The sequence below is a fragment of the Aspergillus ochraceoroseus genome (assembly GCF_002846915.1).
Source record: "Aspergillus ochraceoroseus IBT 24754 chromosome Unknown P175scaffold_1, whole genome shotgun sequence".
Lineage (NCBI taxonomy): Eukaryota > Fungi > Ascomycota > Eurotiomycetes > Eurotiales > Aspergillaceae > Aspergillus > Aspergillus ochraceoroseus.
This window is the reverse complement of record NW_024468476.1, coordinates 3,242,099-3,263,880: the sequence shown is the minus strand read 5'-3', so window position 1 is coordinate 3,263,880 and position 21,782 is coordinate 3,242,099. Positions and strand designations below refer to the sequence as shown.

Below are 21,782 nucleotides of genomic sequence, written 5' to 3'. Positions count from 1 at the left end.
GCACGTTCTTTTGTACGGAGTAATGATAGATTGGACTAGTCTTTGAAGGATTCGCGAGTGTTCACCCGGTCAATATCATACGGGTTTGCATCGTACACAGTTTGAGTTGTAATGACCTCGGAGTGGTGCGACTTATGGGACACAACAGAGCGTGCACGGCCATATCCATCCCGGCCAGGTGTGCGACTTCCAGCATCGGGACCAACATGCTCATCCTCAAATTCGTCGCGCATAGGAAGGTTCACCTTGCTTTCACTGTCCGACTCTGGCCCCCGCGAATCTCTGACAGCCTCCTCTATGAGATGTTTCATGAAGGCATCTGATTTGGCCGAGTATTTGCACCGCGTACGTATTGTTGCCCCATACTTGTAAAACAAAAATGGGAAGGGGACACATGCAAGCGCCAAAAATGCCGGAACACTTGATGCCCAGTGAATCCCCAGGTCTTGGTACATGTAGGTTGTAAAGAGCGGGAACACCGCTCCGAAGAGGGAACGGAGAACAGAATTGGCAGCAAGCACGGAGGCGGCAAAAATAGTGTAGGCATCGATCAGATAGTTCATCAGGCTCAGGAAAACCAAGACCATGCCAAACCCAAACGGGGCGCCAGCCGCGACACTAGCCATCCAATGTATGGAAGGCGAGTTGCTCCAAGCGAACCAAAAGAGGCCGACTGGGATTGCAATTGACGCAACCAAGCATGGAGGCAAGCGAGCTTCTGGGGGAGCAAATCCACCGTGAGCCTTTTGCGTGTCGATATACCTTTTGTTGTCGAAGAGGGTGTAAATAATAGCAAGCATCATCCCGACCATCATTCCCAGGAATGCCAGCCCTGAAACCCCTTGGTTCCAGCCCCTCAACTCTTGGTACACAATAGGAAATGCAGCAAACATCATATAGAGGGTACCGTAGACGATCGCCATGTAAATTGATAGTAAAAGAACGATAGGTTCCCGAAAGAGAAGGAGCCAGGGGCGGGATAGCGCCATTTTCAGTGCACTATAGAGTGACTTTTTTCCTTGTTCTACCTCAACCTTACTTCGGTAGACTTTCCCCGTGATCTTGGATAACGTCTTTGCCCTCTTCTGAAGGAGGACGGGGCCGTAGGTCTCTGGTACCAACACCGTGCCTATGATCCAAAGAGCCCCAGAGAAGATTGCGAGAACGCCCATCACCCATCGCCATCCGACATTCATGCCCACGAAACCGCCAACCACAGGCCCGATAACAGGGCCCAGGAAGGGAGCACATGCAAACACACTCATTGCGATGCCGCGTTGGCTGGCGGGAAATAAGTCTGCGATAACTCCGCCAGCGTTGGTGAGAGGAGAAGAGCCAAAGGTGCCTGATAAGAAGCGAAAAATAACTAGGGACTGGATGTTCTTAGACACTGCCGCAGCGGCATTGAACACCGTCAATGCTAAATAGCTGATAACAAACAGCCTCTGCCGTCCCCAAAGTTCGCTCATGGGTGCCCAGAACAAAGGACCTATGGCAAATCCCAACACATACATGGACACACCCAAGATGGCGACCTCGGCGCTGACCTGGAAATCTTCAATAATCTGATCGATGCCCCCAGTATAGGCAGAGGAAACTAAGGACACCGCCAAAGTAGCAAACGCCATCCCCATGGTGTAGATCCATTTCATTATCACCGGTGTGGTCATCGGGTTGCGTGGATCGTTGGGAATCCAAGTGACAAGATAAGGGTCATCTTCAGTCCCCGATCCAGCAAATGTATGATTTAGAATCTCATCCGTGACAACGCCTTGGTCAATTAGAAGGCGCCAATGCGAAATCCTGGTAGGCCCGACGGGCTCTCCCAGGTCCCTTGTATTATCACGAATCATCCTCAAGATATTTTCAAGGAAATGCGAAGTCCCCCTAATTCCAGATAATATAAATCAAGAATGAAGTGGCGTGGGAAATGATACGGGAGGCGAGAGCGAAATGTATGTGTCGCCCATATAAGATACTTTAAAGATATACCCAAGATACCAAGAGAGGGCGAAAAAAAACCGGGGGGTTCTAATTCGGCATTTCCGAGACAATGTGTGCGTCTCGAGGGGCAAGCCCAGAGTAATAGGTGCGAAGAAAATGCGAGGCTGATTTCTAGAGAACACTAAGCCAGGGGGGTTATAAGGCACAAGAGGCCCGTTAACACTGTGATGTTCCAACGTGGGCAAGTAAACGACGGTGTCATATTTTCGGGCGTTAGCCATTATTATGCCAAAATCCGCTGCTCAAACGATGAATGGAATATGGCGTGAGACAAGTGCCTAATCGCAGAAGAGGGGAGTATGTATCATCATCATTATGTATTATGCAGCGGCATCTCTCACAAGCTTTCATAGCATAATTTCTCTAGTTTCAAGGGATTGAAGCCAGCACTCAACAGTAACCTGGCAAATAGCAGACTAATCTTGCTCATCAAAAGGCATGATTCTAGCCGATGAGTCCGATGTCCTCGACACTTGAGATGGCGGATGAGATCCCGAATAAGTCAATCCTGTATGTAGTAGAGCTGGCTTTGAGGCTCACTCCCACTTGACGAGTTGCAACTTCGAGAGACCCTGCGGGGGGGTTCCACCCTCTCCATTCCTAGGTTTCTGTTGCGGGGATCCCGAGATCATGTCATGTTTGCGCTAGGGACTGGACGGTCAATGATATTCTATTCTCGGGAGAATGTTTGGTAAATTAGTCCTGGCTGGAGAGAGGTGATATTGTCCGAAGGCGCCTGGTAACCAACACCACCCCTGGACGCAAACCAAGTAGTTTAAGAATCTCTCATAGGGTTTCTCAAGATGATGAGATTGGTAGACATGTCAGAGAAGTAGTTAGCTTGTATCCATGCCTTTCTGCCCACCTAAACCGCTACAGTCGGTGATCACCTGACGCCCGGTCCCACCTGACGCCCGATTTCACCACCACCAGCAATATTAAATATGAAGCAATTTAACCATATATAATTATTATTATCACGTGATCTTTTAGTAAATAAATATAGTTATTATTAGGACTTTATATATAGTTTTTAATTAGTCTAAAAGTACTATAGGAGCCAGATCTTGCAGCCTTAATAATTTATTATTAGAGGGGCCTCTAGGACTTCTATAAGTATTATTAGCCTGATTTTTATAGATTTTTACTAGCATGAAACTTTAGAGATCTTCTTTAGAAACTTCTTTACTTACTAAAAATTATTTTAAAGCTAGTAATTTACCTCCTTTACTAGATAAGTATCTTTCTTTTATTATTTCTTTTACTCTATCTCTAGTAGCTATAATTTTTATTAGGATACTTAATTTTTTTTTTATTTTTTAAGTAAGTATTATTTTTTTTTTTTAATAAATTATTAATAAATCTTTTCTTACTTCTTTAATACCTTAGTAAGTTATATAATTTTATTTTTTTATATTTAAAGATTACAAGCCTATTAAATCTTTTAAGAAGAGTAAAAAATTATACTATTATTTTTAGAAATTATAAGCTTAAATTATAAAGATTTCTTATATTAATATTTTTTTTTCTTATTCTAGAGAACTAATTCAAGGCCTTAATAATATAATTTTAGGATAATATTCTTTATAAAAAGATAATATATTATTAAACTTAATTTCTTAATATTTTTATTATATATATTAGTAATAACTTAATTTAAAAGTTTCTTAATCTTCTACTAGTTCTCTACCTATAGAATAGAGTATAAAAAATTACTTAAGAAGGGCCTAAAGTTATTCTACTTATTAAATTAAACTAGAATTATTTCTAGATTTAGTAGCTATATTCCTATAGTTTGTTATAAAAAAAGAATATTTTTTATTAATAAGGCCTGTTCCTAGACTAGCTAGAAAAGATAAAAAAAGTCTTATTTAATAATATAATTAAGGTGTCACGGCGCGAAGCCATAGTACCTATCTAGTTAGATTCTGCCTTGACTGTCCACCCTTATCCCTGTATTTAAGCTATATTATCCTTGATCTTGTTATAGCTCTTCAAGCTATATCCTATCTATTACTTAATACCTACTATTCTACTATTCTATCTAGTTAGTTCCTAGTTAATAAATATCTAAATCTAATTTTATTCCCTAATATTATATAGCTCCCCTTTATTAAGAGTTAATTACTACTATTATACCTACCTTATTATCTATACTACCTAAAAATATAAAAACCCTCCTATATAATACCCCTAATAAATTAAGATAATATATTATTAAGATATATTAATTTTTTATTACTATTATAGAAAAACTTTATAAATTATCTATTTTATACTTTATTATTATTAATCTTTTTAATTATATTTAATAGAAAGATAGTATAATTAAGTACTAAAAGATATAAGCTAAAAAAACTTAATAAGAATTATTTAAAATACTTACTTAAAATAGTATACCTTCTTAATTATTATCTTTTTTTAAAAGAAATACTAATATTACTATTTTTTTTATTATTATTATTACTCTTACCATACCTGTTTTTATTATCTAAATCTTTAAATAACTTCCTGACCCTAATAAGTTTAATAGCTAATAAAGTAACTTAAGATACTTTACTTCTTAAATTTATTAAAAAATAATTATAAATCTTGACTATTTTTTAATCCTAAATAGTAGAATAATTTATATAACTAGTTATCTTGAAAAAATCTTATATACCTAAATCTTACTATATATTTAAGATAGAATCTATAAACTAAATAATTATACTAAAATTGTCACGGCGCGAAGCTGTAGTACCTATCTAGTTAGATTCTGCCTTGACTATCCACCCTTATCCCTGTATTTAAGCTATGTTGTTCTTGATCCTATTATAGCTCTTTAAGCTACATCCTGTCTATTACCTAATACCTACTATTCTGCTATTCTATCTAGTTAGCTCCTAATTAATAAATATCTAAATCTGATTCTACCCCCTAATATTATATAGCTCCTCTTTATTAGGAGTTAATTACTACTATTATACCTACCTTACTACCTATACTACCTAAAAATATAAAAACTCTCTTATATAATACCCCTGATAAATTAAGATAATATATTACTAAGATATACTAGTTCTCTACTATTACTATAAAAGAACTCTATAAATTATCTATTTTATATTTTATTATTACTAATCTTCTTAACTATATTTAATAGAAAAATAGTATAATTAAGTACTAGAAGATATAAGTTAAAGAAATTTAATAAAAGTTATTTAAAGTACTTACTTAAAATAATATACTTTTTTAATTACTATCTCTTTCTAAAAGAGATATTAATATTATTACTCTTTTTATTATTATTATTACTTTTATCATGCCTATTTTTATTACTCAAATCTTTAAATAACTTCTTAACCCTAATAAGTTTAATAACTAATAAAGTAACTTAAGATACTTTACTTCTTAAATTTATTAGAAAATAATTATAAATCTTAATTATTTTTTAATTTTAAATAGTAGAATAACTTATATAATTAATTACTTTAAAAAAATTTTATATATCTAAATCTTACTATATATTTAAGATAGAATTTATAAATTAAGTAATTATATTAAGATTTTAGAAATCTTAAAGAAAACTTTTAAAAATCTAAATTTAGAAACTAATATTTATACTAACTTATTTTATTTTTAATAAATTTATTATAAATTTAATATTTTTTTTACTAAATTTTAATATCTTATATTAGAAGAAAATATAAATAAAGATATCTTACTTATAATTCTAGAATAGGCTATTAACTAAGAATTTTAAGAAATATTAATATATTTTAAGGCTTTATTATAATATTATAACTTTATTAATTATCTATAAAATTTAGAAAATTACTACTATTATTATATAAATATTACCCTATCTCTATTTATAAAGAATTTCTAGCCTTTCTAATCTATTTTAAAGCTAATTCCTATTATCTAAATTCTTATAATTCTTATTAATCCTGTTATTATTACTACTCCTATTAAAAATCTAATAGACCTATCTATTACTTATTACCTTAATTATTAAATCTAATACCTGTATTACTACTATAGTAATATTAACTACCTAGTAGGTAGCTACCTATACCTTAATTAAAGATTAATTAGCTATACTTTTATATTTATTATTAAATTAAATCTATATTCCTTATTAACTAGAATCCTACCTACTAAATATCCTATATCTTCTAAATTAGAAAATAGAGTATTCTTAACCTAAGTTATAATTAAAGATACTTCTAGTACTCCTTTTACCTATTAAAGGCTATAATAGCTAGAATAATAGTAAAGGAGGAAAATTACTAATCTAAATTAATAATCTTACTTATTAATCTAGAAACTTTTAATAAGACTCTACTAATTTTTATAATAATTAATTCTAGAGTTAAGAGTAAATATTTTATAGATTATAATTAGATTATAAATAATTAACTAGAGATATTATTATTAAGGAATCTTATTTTATTAAGGAAATTTAATAATATTCTAGTAAAGTCTAGCTATATTACTTATTTTATTTATTTAATTTAAAAAATTTATAACTATATTAAAAAAAATATTATTTTTCTTATAATTTAATTTATATACTTTCCTATTATTCTTAATTTATTTTAGTTAAAAATTTATAATCTCTAGATTAGATTTACTAATTATATTATTTTATTTAAAAATTCTTATTATAAGAAGTATTATAATATACTTTTAAAATTTATAAAGATTTTAATATTATATAATATATTATTAAAAGCTTCTTTCTAATATCTTAACTCCTATCTTAAATTTTTAAAGAATTAAGATATTATTAGAGTCTTAATTACTACCTATACTATATATGCTTACTATAGATACTAGATATTTACTATTACTATTACTAATATTAAAGCTACTTTAAATTCTATTATTATTATTAAATCTAAGCTATAAGAGTAACTACTCTCTAAATTTACTAAATTTTATAATATATTCTTACTAAAGAAGGCTAAGTACCTACTACCTTACTAACTTAATAATTATAAGATTAAAATATTATCTAGAAAAATCTTACTTTTTAGGAGCCTGTATAGCATATCTTAAGATAAATTAAAAGTTTTAAAGAAATAGATTAAAAAGAATCTAAAAAAAGATTTTATTTATTTTAATTTTTTTCTTACTATATTTCTTATCTTATTTATAAAAAAACTTAGAAGAGGCTTATAATTTTATATAAATTATTAAGTTTTAAATATAATTATTATAAAAGATTATTACTTACTATTACTAATAAAAGAGATATTAAATAATTTAAAAAAAATAAGATATTTCTTAAAAATTAATATTATTTTTACTTTTAATAATCTATAAATTAAAAAAGAATAAGAATATCTTACTATCTTTTAAATTTAGTTAGGCCTATTTAAATCTTTAATAATATTATTTAAGTTTACTAGAGTCCTAGTATTATTCTAGAGATTTATTAATAAAGTCCTATATAATTATCTAGATATCTTTTATATTATATATCTAAATAATATTTTAATTTATAGCTAAATCTATACTAAATATATTTATTATATTTAATAAGTATTAGAATACCTATAAATAGTAAGATTTTATACTAAATTTAGTAAATATAAATTTTTTATATACAAGATAAAGTTCCTAGAATTAATTATAGATAGAAATAATTTTTAAATAAACTTTAATAAAGTAAAAATAATTATTAAATAAGAAATATTAACTTATCTAACTAATATTTAAATTTTTATTAATTTTAGGAACTTTTACTACTAATTTATTTATAATTTTTTAAAAATTATTAGACTATTAGTTAACTTAATTAAGAAGAATATTAACTTTAACTAGATATTTATTTATTAAGAAGTATTTAAATAATTAAAAGCTACTTTTATAAATATCCTAATATTAAAATTTTTTAACTAGTTAAAAAATATAATTCTAGAAATTAATATCTCTAATTATATATTTACTAAAGTATTATTATAATATAATAATAAAAATATATTATATTTTATTATATTTTTCTTTAAGAAATATTTTATAATAAAATATAATTATAAGATTTATAATAAAGAATTATTAATTATTATTTATTACTTTAAAGAATAGTATCCTAAATTAGAAGAAACTTTATTACTTATAAAAATTATTATAAATTACTAGAATCTAGAGTATTTTATATTAATTAAGCTACTAAATTATTAATAAGCCTGCTAGTTTAAATTTCTATTAAAATTTAATTTCTAAATATATTATTACTTTAGGAAGTTAGGTATTAAGCCTAATATACTAACTAGAAGATTAGAAAACCTGCCTAAGGAGGGGAATAAATAATTTTTTTACTAGAACTAGATTATCCTAAAATTTAAAAATCTACTGCCTAAGATTACTACTAATTTAAGACTAAATATTAATAGCTAATACTAAGTATACTTTACTAAATAACCTGCTACTAATAAACTAATCTCCCTGTTACTAATACTATAATTACTATTTAATAGAGCTTATCTACAAGATAAGAAGCTCTAGTCTATTCTGAATACCCTGAAGGATGGTCTACCGAGACACCCTAATATTACACTAGCTGACTGTGGACGCGCTGGTCCATACCTGAGATACTGAGACCGACTTTACGTGCCTAACTGCGATGAGACAAAAGCCAAAATACTAAGGCCTCTGCCAATTCCTGAATGTGCCTGGCAAGATATAAGCATGGACTTTATCACGCACTTACTACTAAGCAATGGCTGTGATGCTATCCTGGTCGTAATTGACTATTTAATGAAGATGAAGTACTTCCTTCCCTGTGCTAGGATAATTAATATTAAAGGAGTAGCTAATCTATATCTTAAGTATATCTAGAAGCTCTATAGTATTCCTAAAATAATTATATTAGATTATAGAGTCTAATTTATTACTACCTTTTAGAAATACCTAATATCCTGCCTAAAGATCTATAATCTATTATTTATTACTTATTACCTTAAGATTAATAGCTAAATTAAATATATTAATACTATTCTAGAATAATATTTATAAGTATATATATTATACCTATAAAATAATTAATTTAAATAACTACTAATAATTAAGTTTACTACTAACTTTATCTACTTTAAGTTTATAAGAGTATTATTATTTATAGCTAATTATAGATTTTATTTAATATTAAGATTTAAATTAAGTTACCTTACTATCTACCCTATTAAAAAAGATATTAAGAAATTTACTAATATTATATATAAGATTTATAAGTTTATCTATATTAAGATTTTATTTACTTAAGCCTGTTATAAAGTATAAGTTAATTACTAAAGATAATCTATATATTATTATATTATAGGGTAAGAAGTCTAGCTAGATATTTATAATATTTAAATACTCTACCTATAAAAAAAATTAGACTAGAAAAACTTTAAATTATACTATATTAAAAGGATTATTAGCCTATATATTTATAAATTTAAATTATCTAAAAATATAAAAATTTATCTTATATTTAATATATTTTTACTCTATCCTATTATTAATAACCTTCTATCTAATTAATATCTTAATCTACTACTACTTATTAAAGTAAAAGAATTAGAAGAATAGAAAGTTAAGAAAGTTCTTAATTTCTAATAAATTTATTAAGATTATAGTAAATTTAAGTTATAATATATTATTAAGTAAATTAAATATAATAAACTAATTAAAGAGCCTGCTAAATATCTAGAGAATGCCTGCTAACTAGTAAATAATTATTATTTTTATTATTTTAAGAAACCCTAGCTAATTCCTCTCTAGTCTTAATAGAGCTTAATTCTAAGGGGGGAGGTACTATTATAGTATAAAATTATAATACTTATCTAGTTAGATTCTGCCTTGACTATCTACCCTTATCCCTATATTTAAGCTATATTATCCTTAATCCTGTTATAGCTCTTCAAGCTATGTCCTATCTATTACCTAATACCTACTATTCTACTATTCTATCTGGTTAGCTCCTAGTCAATGAATATCTGAATCTGACTCTACCCCCTGACAAAAATTTTAAAAATTTTAGAGAAAGTTTTTAAAGATCTAAATTTAAAAATTAATACTTATATTAATTTATTCTATCTCTAATAAATTTATTATAAGTTTAGTATCTTTTTTACTAAATTTTAATATCTTATATTAAAAGAAAATATAAATAAAGATATCTTACTTATAATTTTAGAATAGGTTATTAGTTAAGAACTTTAAGAAATATTAATATATTTTAAGATTTTATTATAATACTATAATTTTACTAATTACTTATAAAATCTAGAAAATTATTATTATTATTATATAAGTACTATCTTATTTCTATTTATAAAGAATTCCTAGCCTTTCTAATTTATCTTAAAACTAATTCTTACTACCTAAATTCTTATAATCTTTATTAATCCTATTATTACTACTATTTCTATTAAAGATTTAATAGACTTATCTATTACTTATTACCTTAATTATTAAACCTAATGCCTGTATTACTACTATAGTAGTACTAACTACCTAGTAGGTAGCTACCTGCACCCTAACTAAAGACTAACTAGCTATATCTTTATATTTACTACTAAACTAGACTTATACCTCCTATTAACTAGAATCCTACCTACTAAATACCTTGTATCTCCTAAATTAGAAAATAGAGTATCCTTAATCTAAGCTATAATTAAGAATATCTTTAGTACTCTCTCTACCTATTAAAGGTTATAATAGCTAGAATAATAGTAGAGAAAAAAAATTACTAATCTAAATTAATAATCTTATTTATTAATCTAGAAACTCTTAATAAGATTTTATTAATTTTTATAATAATTAATTCTAGAGTTAAGAGTAAATATTTTATAGATTATAATTAAGCTATAAATAATTAATTAAAAATACTATTATTAAAGAATCTTATCTTATTAAAGAGATTTAATAATATTCTAGTAAAATCTAATTATATTACTTATTTTATTTATTTAATCTAAAAAATTTATAATTATATTAAAAAAAATATTATTTTTCTTATAATCTAACTTATATACTTTTCTATTATTTTTAGCTTATCTTAATTAAAGACTTATAATCCCTAAATTAGATTTATTAATTATACTATTCTATTTAAAAGCTTTTATTATAAAAAGTACTATAATATATTTCTAAAACTTATAAAGATTTTAATATTATATAATATATTATTAAAAGCTTTTTCTTAATATCTTAACTTCTACCTTAAATTTCTAAAGAATTAAGATATTACTAGAGTTTTAATTACTACCTATATTATATATACCCGCTATAAATACTAGATATTTATTACTATTATTACTAATATTAAAGCTACTTTAAATCCTATTATTATTATTAAATCTAAATTATAAGAATAATTACCCCTTAAGTTTATTAAGTTTTATAATATATTCTTACTAAAGGAGGTTAAGTACCTACTATCTTATTAATCTAATAATTATAAGATTAAATTACTACCTAGAAAAACTCTATCTTTTAAGAGCTTATATAGTATATCTTAAAATAAATTAAAAATTCTAAAGAAATAGATTAAAAAAAACTTAAAAAAAGATTTTATTTACTTTAATTTTTTTTCTATTATATTCCTTATTTTATTTATAAAAAAACCTAGAGAAGGCCTATAATTTTATATAAATTATTAAGCTCTAAATATAATTATTATAAAAGATTATTATTTATTATTACTAATAAAAAAGATATTAAATAACTTAAAAAAAATAAAATATTTCTTAAAAATTAATATTTGTCACGGTGTGAAGCTGTAGTACCTATCTAGTTAGATTCTGCCTTGACTGTCCGCCCTTATTCCTGTATTTAAGCCACATTGTCCTTGATCCTGTTGTAGCTCTTCGAGCTACGTCCTGTCTATTACCTGACACCTACTGTTCTGCTGTTCTGTCTGGTTAGCTCCTAGTCAATGAATATCTGAATCCGACTCTGCCCCCTGACATTACATAGCTCCTCTCTACTGGGAGTTAATTGCTGCTGTCATGCCTGCCTCGCTGCCCGTGCCGCCCGAAAGCATGGAAACCCTCCTGCATAATGCCCCCGATGAATTAAGACAGTATGTCACCGAGATGTACCAGTTCTCTACTGCTGCTGTGGAAGAACTCCATAAATTATCTACCCTACACTCTACTATTACCAACCTTCTTGACCATATTCAACAGAAAGATGGTGTGATTGAGTACCAGAAGATACAAGCCAAAGAAACCTAATAGGAGCTATTTAAAGTACTTGCTCAGAATAGCATGCCTTCTCAATCACCATCTCCTTCCAAAAGAGATGCTGATGTTACTGCCCCCCCTACTGCCGCTACTGCTCTTACCGCGTCTGTTCCCACTGCTTAAACCTCTGAACGACTTCCCGACCCTGATAAGTTTAATAACCAACAAAGTGACCTAAGACGCTTCACTTCTCAAATCTGCCAGAAGATGACCATGAACCTTGACTGTTTCCCAACCCTGAATAGCAGAATGGCTTACATGACTAGTCACCTTGAAGGAACCTTATACGCCCAAATCTTGCCATATATCTAAGATAGAATCTGTGAACTAAGTGATTATACTAAGATTTTGGAAATCCTGGAGAAAGCTTTTGGAGACCTGAATCTAGAAGCTAATGCTTGTGCCAACCTGTTCCACCTCTGATAAACCCATCGCGAGTTTAGTGTCTTTTTTGCTGAATTCTAATACCTTGCATTAGAAGGGAACATGAATAAAGATATCTTGCCTATAATTCTGGAACAGGCTATTAGCTAAGAACTTTAAGAGATGTTAATACACTCTGAGACCCTATTATAATACTATGACTTTGCCGATCACCTATAAAATCTAGAAAACCGCCGCCACCATTACACGAGTACTGCCCCGCCCCCGTCTACAAAGAATTCCCAGCCTCCCCAACCTATCTTAAAGCCAACTCCCGCTGCCCAAATTCCTATAGTCCCTATTAATCCCGTTGTTGCTGCTGCTCCTGCTGAAGACCTGATGGACCTATCTGTCGCCCGTCGCCTCAATCGTCAAACCCAACGCCTGTGTTACCGCTGCGGCGGCGCTAACTACCTAGTAGGCAGCTGCCCGCACCCTGACCAAAGACCAACCAGCCGTACCTCTATATCTGCTGCCAAACTGGACCCGTATCCCCTATTAACCGGAACCCTGCCTGCCGAACGCCCCGCATCCCCCGAATCGGAAAACAGAGTGTCCCTGACCTAAGCCATGATCAGGGACACCCCCAGCACTCCCTCTACCTGTCAAAGGCTGCAATAGCTGGAATAATGGTAGAGGAGGAAAGTTGCCGATCTGAACTAATAATCCTGCCTGTTAACCTGGAGACCCCTGATAAGACTCTGCTGACCTTCACTATGATTAACTCTAGAGCCAAGGGTAAACATTTCATAGACCGCGATTGGGCTATGGATAACTAACTAGAGATGCTACTATTAAAGAACCCTATCCTGCTAAGGGGATTTGATGGTACTCTAGTAGAGTTTGGTGATATCACTCATTTTGTTTATTTAACTTAAAGAATCCATGACTATGCCAAAAAGGATGCTACTTTCCTTGTAACCCAACTTGCACACTTTCCTGTTATCCTTAGCTTGCCTTAGTTAAAGACCCATGACCCCTGGATTGGATTTGCCAATCATACTATTCTGTTTGAAAGCCCCTATTATAGGAAATACTATAATATATTTCTGAAGCCTATGAAGATTTCAGTATTATATAATATACTGCTGAAAGCTTCTCCCCAATGCCTTGACTCCTGCCCTGAACCTCTGAAGAACCAAGATATTGCTAGAGTCTCGGTTGCTGCCTGTGCCACATATGCCTGCCGTGGATACCAGATGTTTGCTGCCACTGTCGCTGATATTGAAGCCGCTCTGAACCCTGTTACTGTCACTGAATCTGAGCTGCGAGAGCAACTACCCCCTGAGTTTACTGAGTTCTATGATGTGTTCTTACTGAAGGAGGCCGAGCGCCTGCCACCCCACCAATCTAATGATCATGAGATCAAACTGCTACCTGGAAAAACCCTACCTTTTGGGAGCCTGTATGGCATGTCCCGAGACAAACTGAAAGTTCTGAAGGAATGGATTAAAGAGAACCTAAGGAAAGGTTTTATTTGCCCTAGTTCCTCCCCTGCTGTGTCCCCTATCCTATTTGTGAAGAAACCCGGAGGAGGCCTGTGATTCTGCGTGGACTATCAAGTCCTGAACACAATCACTGTGAAAGATCATTACCTGCTACCACTAACAAAAGAGACACTGAATAACCTAAAAGGGATGAGGTATTTCTCAAAAATTGATATTATCTTTACTTTTAATAATCTGCAGATTAAGAAAGGACAAGAATACCTCACTGCCTTCTGAACTTGGTTAGGCCTGTTTAAATCCTTAGTAATGCCGTTCGGGCTTACTGGAGCCCCAGCATCATTCCAGAGATTTATTAACAAAGCCCTGCATGATTATCTGGATGTCTTCTGTACTGCATATCTGGATGATATTCTGATTTACAGCCAAACCTGTACTAAACATACCTGTCACATCCAACAAGTATTAGAACACCTACAAGCAGTAGGACTTTATGCCAAATTTAGCAAATACAAATTCTTCATGCGCGAGATAAAGTTCCTAGAACTGATTATGGGTGGAGATAGCTTCTAAATAGACCCTGACAAAGTAAAAATAATCACCAAGTAGGAAATACCAACCTGTCTGACTGATGTTCAAGCCTTTATCAGCTTTAGGAACTTTTACCACCGATTTATCCATGACTTTTCGAAAATTATTGGACTGTTAGTTAACCTGACTAAGAAAGATGTTAACTTTAACTAGATACCTGCCTGCCAAGAAGCATTTGAACAACTAAAAGCTACTTTTGTGAATGCCCTAATACTGAAACCTTTTGACTGGTTGAAAGATATAATTCTGGAAACTGATGCCTCTAATTATGTGTCTGCTGGAGTACTATCATAACATGATAATAAAGGCATGTTGCACCCTGTTGCATTTTTCTCTAAGAAATATTCTATGATGGAATGTAATTACAAGATTTATGATAAAGAACTGTTGGCCATTATTTGCTGCTTTGAAGAATGGCACCCCGAACTGGAAGGGACTCTGTCGCCCGTGAAGGTTATTACAGACCACTGGAACCTGGAGTATTTTATGTCAACTAAGCTGCTAAACTGTTGACAAGCCCACTGGTCTAAATTTCTGTTAAGATTTAACTTCCAAATATATTACCGCCCCGGGAAGTTGGGTGCTAAGCCTGATGCACTGACCAGGAGGTCAGAGGACCTGCCTAAGAAGGGGAATAAATAACTCCTTTACCAGAGCCAGACTGTCCTGAAATCCGAAAACCTGCTGCCTGAGACTACTACTAATCTGAGACTAAATGCTAACAGCCAACGCCAAGTACACTTTGCTGAACAACCTGCCACTAATGAACTGATCTCCCTGCCGCCAACACTGCAACCACTATTTGATAGAGCTTATCCACAAGACAAGAAGCTCCAGTCTATTCTGAACACCCTGAAGGATGGTCTACCAAGACACCCTAATATCACACTGGCTGACTGTGGACGCGTCAGTCCATACCTAAGATACCGAGACCGACTTTACATGCCTAACTGCAATGAGACAAAAGCTGAAATACTAAGACTCTGTCATGAAAATCCTGCTGCTGGACATCCTGGAAGGACTAAGACATACAAACTGATATCATGCAAATACTTCTGGCCCGGGATCTATAAGTATGTTGACTGATGGGTCTGGAACTGTCACCTCTGCCACCAAATCACCCCTTCCCAAGAAGCAAAGCAAGGAGTACTAAGGCCTCTGCCAATTCCAGAACATGCCTGGCAAGATATAAGCATGGACTTTATCACGCACTTACCGCTAAGCAATGGCTGTGATGCTATCCTGGTCATAATCAACCATCTGACGAAGATGAAGCACTTCCTCCCCTGCGCCAGGATGATTAATGCTGAAGGGGTAGCTGACCTATTCCTTAAGTATATCTGGAAGCTCCATGGTATCCCCAAAATAATCATGTCAGATTATGGAGTCCAGTTTGTCGCTGCCTTCTGGAAATGCCTGACATCCCACCTGAAGATCTGTAACCTGCTGTCCACTGCTTATCACCCTGAGACCAACGGCCAAACTGAACGTGCCAATGCCATCTTAGGACAATACTTGCGAGCATACACGTCATACCTGCAAGATAATTAGTCCAAATGGCTACCAATGGCCAAGTTTGCTGCCAACTCTGTCTACTCCAAGTCTATGGGAGTATCACCATTCATGGCTAACTACAGATTCCACCTGATATTAGGGTTCGAACCAAGCCGCCCTGCTGTCCGCCCTGCTGAGAAAGATGCTGAGAAGTTCGCCGATACCATATATAAGATTCACGAGTTCATCTGCACTGAGATCCTGTCCACTCAAGCCTGTTACAAAGTACAAGCCAACCACCAAAGACAACCTGCACGTCGCTACGCCATGGGGCAAGAAATCTGGCTAGATGCCTGTAATATCCGAACACTCCGCCCGCAGAAGAAGTTAGACTGGAAGAACTTCAGGCCATACCATATTAAGAAGATTGTTAGCCCGCATGCTTATAAACTCAAACTGCCTGAAAGTATAAGAATCTATCCTGTGTTTAACATGTCTCTGCTCCGCCCTGCTACTGATGACCCTCTGCCTGGTCAACACCCTGATCCGCCACCGCCTGTTGAAGTAGAAGGATTAGAAGAATGGGAAGTTAAGGAAGTCCTTGATTCCTGATGGGTTTGTCAAGGCCATGGCAAACCTAAGCTGTGATATACCATCAAGTGGATTAGATATGACAAGCTAACTAAAGAGCCTGCTGAGTATCTGGAGAATGCCTGCCAACTAGTGAATAATTACCACCTCTATTATCCTGAGAAACCCCGGCCGATTCCTCCCTAGTCTCAACAGAGCTCGACCCTAAGGAGGGGGGTACTGTCATGGTGCAAAGCCGTAGTACCTATCTAGTTAGATTCTGCCTTGACTGTCCGCCCTTATTCCTGTATTTAAGCCATGTTGTCCTTGATCCTGTTGTAGCTCTTCGAGCTACGTCCTGTCTATTACCTGACACCTACTGTTCTGCTGTTCTGTCTGGTTAGCTCCTAGTCAATGAATATCTGAATCCGACTCTGCCCCCTGACAATATTATTTCTACTTTTAATAATCTATAGATTAAGAAAAGATAAGAATATCTTATTACTTTTTAAATTTAATTAGGTCTATTTAAATTCTTAATAATATTATTTAAACTTACTAGAGCCCTAGTATTATTCTAGAGATTTATTAATAAAGCCTTATATAATTATCTAGATATCTTTTATACTATATATTTAGATAATATTCTAATTTATAGCTAAATTTATACTAAATATACTTATTATATCTAATAAGTATTAGAATACTTATAAATAGTAAAACTTTATACTAAATTTAGTAAATATAAATTTTTTATATATAAGATAAAGTTTCTAGAACTAATTATAGATAAAGATAGCTTTTAAATAAATTTTAATAAAATAAAAATAATTATTAAGTAAGAAATACTAATCTATCTAATTAATATTTAAGCCTTTATTAACTTTAGAAACTTTTATTACTAATTTATTTATAACTTTTTAAAAATTATTAAACTATTAGTTAACTTAATTAAAAAAAATATTAATTTTAACTAGATATTTATTTATTAAGAAATATTTAAATAATTAAAAATTATTTTTATAAATACTTTAATATTAAAATCTTTTAATTAATTAAAAAATATAATTCTAGAAATTAATACCTTTAATTATATATTTACTAGAGTATTATTATAATATAATAATAAAGATATATTATATTTTATTATATTTTTTTCTAAGAAATATTTTATAATAAAATATAATTATAAGATTTATAATAAAGAATTATTAATTATTATTTATTATTTTAAAGAATAATATCTTAAATTAGAAAAAACTTTATTACTTATAAAAATTATTATAGATTACTAGAATCTAGAATATTTTATATTAATTAAGTTATTAAATTATTAATAAGCTTATTAATCTAAATTTTTATTAAGATTTAATTTCTAAATATATTATTATTCTAGAAAATTAGGTACTAAATTTAATATATTAATTAGGAGATTAGAGAATTTACTTAAAAAAGGGAATAAATAATTCTTTTACTAGAGCTAGATTATCCTAAAATCTAAAAACCTGCTACCTAAGATTACTACTAATTTAAAATTAAATATTAATAACTAATATTAAGTATACTTTACTAAATAACCTGCTACTAATAAACTAATCTTTCTATTACTAATATTATAACTACTATTTAATAGAGTTTATCTATAAGATAAGAAGCTCTAGTTTATTTTAAATATTTTAAAAAATAGTTTATTAAGATATCTTAATATTATACTAGCTAATTATAGATATGCTAGTTTATATTTAAGATATTAAGACTAATTTTATATACTTAATTATAATAAGATAAAAATTAAAATATTAAGATTTTATTATAAAAATCCTATTATTAGATATTCTAGAAAAACTAAAATATATAAATTAATATTATATAAATACTTCTAGTCTAGAATTTATAAATATATTAATTAATAAATTTAAAATTATTACCTTTACTATTAAATTACTCTTTTCTAAGAAATAAAATAAGAAGTATTAAGGCTTTTATTAATTTTTAAATATATTTAATAAGATATAAGTATAGATTTTATTATATATTTATTATTAAATAATAATTATAATATTATTTTAGTTATAATTAATTATTTAATAAAGATAAAGTACTTCCTTTCTTATATTAGAATAATTAATATTAAAGGGGTAATTAATCTATATTTTAAATATATCTAGAAACTTTATAGTATTCCTAAAATAATTATATTAGATTATAGAATTTAATTTATTATTATTTTTTAAAAATACTTAATATCTTATCTAAAGATTTATAATCTATTATCTATTACTTATTATTTTAAGATTAATAATTAAACTAAATATATTAATACTATTCTAGAATAATACTTATAAATATATATATTATACCTATAAGATAATTAGTCTAAATAATTATTAATAACTAAGTTTATTACTAACTCTATCTATTCTAAGTTTATAAGAGTATTATTATTTATAGCTAATTATAGATTCTACTTAATATTAGGATTTAAATTAAGCTATTCTATTATTTATCTTATTAAAAAAAATATTAAGAAATTTATTAATATTATATATAAAATTTATAAATTTATCTATATTAAGATCTTATTTACTTAAGCTTATTATAAAATATAAATTAATTATTAAAAATAATCTATATATTACTATATTATAGAATAAGAAGTCTAGTTAAATATTTATAATATTTAAATATTCTATTTATAAAAGAAATTAGACTAGAAGAATTTTAGACTATATTATATTAAAAGAATTATTAATTTATATATTTATAAATTTAAATTATCTAAAAATATAAGAATCTATTTTATATTTAATATATTTTTATTCTATTCTATTATTAATAATTCTCTATCTAGTTAATACCTTAATCTACTACTACCTATTAAAGTAAAAGAATTAAAAGAATAGGAAGTTAAGGAAGTTCTTAATTTCTAATAAATTTATTAAGGCTATAATAAACTTAAGCTATAATATATTATTAAATAGATTAAATATAATAAATTAACTAAAAAGCTTACTAAATATTTAGAAAATACTTACTAACTAGTAAATAATTATTATTTTTATTATTCTAAGAAATCCTAGCTAATTCCTCCCTAGTCTTAATAAAGCTTAACCCTAAAAGGAGGGGTACTATTATAGTATGAAATTATAGTACCTATCTAGTTAGATTCTACCTTAATTATCTACTCTTATCCCTATATTTAAGCCATATTATTCTTAATCCTATTATAGCTCTTTAAGCTATGTCCTATCTATTACCTAATATCTACTATTCTGCTATTCTGTCTGGTTAGCTCCTAGTCAATGAATATCTAAATCTAACTCTGCCCCCTGACATAAGGCCTATTAATTTATATAAAAAGTTCTTGAGATTCTTATTATAAGTAATAGAGAGAAGGCTAAAGATCCTAATATTAAGTAGCTATAATAAATAAATTAAATAAGGTAGATATATTATTAATAAAATCTTATTAATATTATAGTAATTAATAAATTTTATAGTAAGATAAGATCTATAATTATTAAGGATAAGAAGCCTTTATTACTTACATGCTTTATTCTTAATCTTATAATTAAATATATTAGTTAACTAGATATATTCTAGCTTATTATTAGTCTAATTACTTATAGAGGAGATAAAGAAGTAAGAATAAAGTTTAGAATTAAAATTTTAAAGTTAGGAATTTTATATATTACTAGTAAAAGCTTAATAAATAAAATCTAGTAAGAAAGAGATTTTATTAATATAAATATAAGTAATTAAAATTATTTACTTATAATTTCTATCTTATAGATATTACTTAAGTCTTCCTCTAGCTATATATTTCTACTTTAAGAAAATCTTAAGATCTTTAACTAGTATTTTAATAAGAAATCCTTTCTTATTTATATTATAAATATCCTTTAACTATAACTTATATTATTATATTTTCTAGCTTAATAATTTAAAATATAGAGTATATTTATATATAGAATTAATTTATTTTTATATAATATTAATAGCTATTATATAGATTAAGATAAGATTATCTTAATAATACTTTATAAAGTATTTAGGCTAGTATTTTTTAGACTTCTTACTAGTAATTTCCTTTATAAAATTCTAAAGTATCTTATAAGATATAAAGAGACCTTATTTAGTAAATTTATTAATATAATTTATTAATTCTTTTTTATATTAGTTAGTAAGAACTTATTATTACTTATATTAGTAGTCTTTAGGGTGCTATACCCTATAATAGTATCTTAATAATATTATTTAATTAATACTAAACTCTTTTGCAATCTTAATATAATTAATTAAATTACTAATCTTTAATAAGTTAATTACTTCTATTATAGCTTTAATTAAATCTATATTAGTTAAGATATAAGTTATTAAAAATTATTAAAAAAACAGTTAGTAAGGGGAAATCAGGCATCAGGTGGGACTGGGCGTCAGGTGATCACCGACTGTACCTGCTTTAGGTGCGCCACACATTCTTCGCGATTACACATTCTTTGCAATTTTTGATATTTTAACTTATTTTTATTATTATTACAATATAATATGCCTAAATCTCTAGATTTTAATAAATCTTGCTTGCTTGAAGCTATTGCTATAGTTTAAAAGTAAAAAAAACCAAATATTGTAAAGATTATATAAGAATTTAATATACCTAACTCTATACTCTAAACATGCCTCAAAAAACTAAAGATACTAGTAACACTAATAATAATAAATAAGAACCTTCTATAGCTATATTAGGAGAAGGCCTTAATTAACTAGATTATATAAATATAGAAATAGAATATCCTACTAACTCCTGTAGTTATTATAGCATGGGTAAATTAGATACTTGCTCGTGTAGGATTAGATAAGTAAGTTAGTAAGATATAGCTATATTAATTTAAATTATATGTACTAGCAGATCTAGGACTTGCTCTAATAAAGTAGAAAACTAAGAAATTAAGGTAGATATAAGTAGAGAATGCTAGCTTACTTTAATACTAGTATAACCTTTTAAAATTACTTCTTTGCAGGGTCCTGG

General features: G+C 29.0%; 1 protein-coding gene across 1 annotated transcript; it reads right to left on the bottom strand.

The window, feature by feature from the left end:
- Positions 1-35: 35 nt before the first annotated feature.
- P175DRAFT_0506332 (MFS transporter) lies at positions 36-1,853 on the bottom strand (the record flags this gene model as incomplete). The annotated part of the gene is made up of 1 exon (XM_040898185.1): positions 36-1,853. The coding sequence occupies one exon, from the start codon at positions 1,851-1,853 to the stop codon at positions 36-38; it is 1,818 nt and encodes a 605-aa protein (XP_040756134.1).
- Between the last annotated feature and the right edge of the window lie 19,929 nt (positions 1,854-21,782).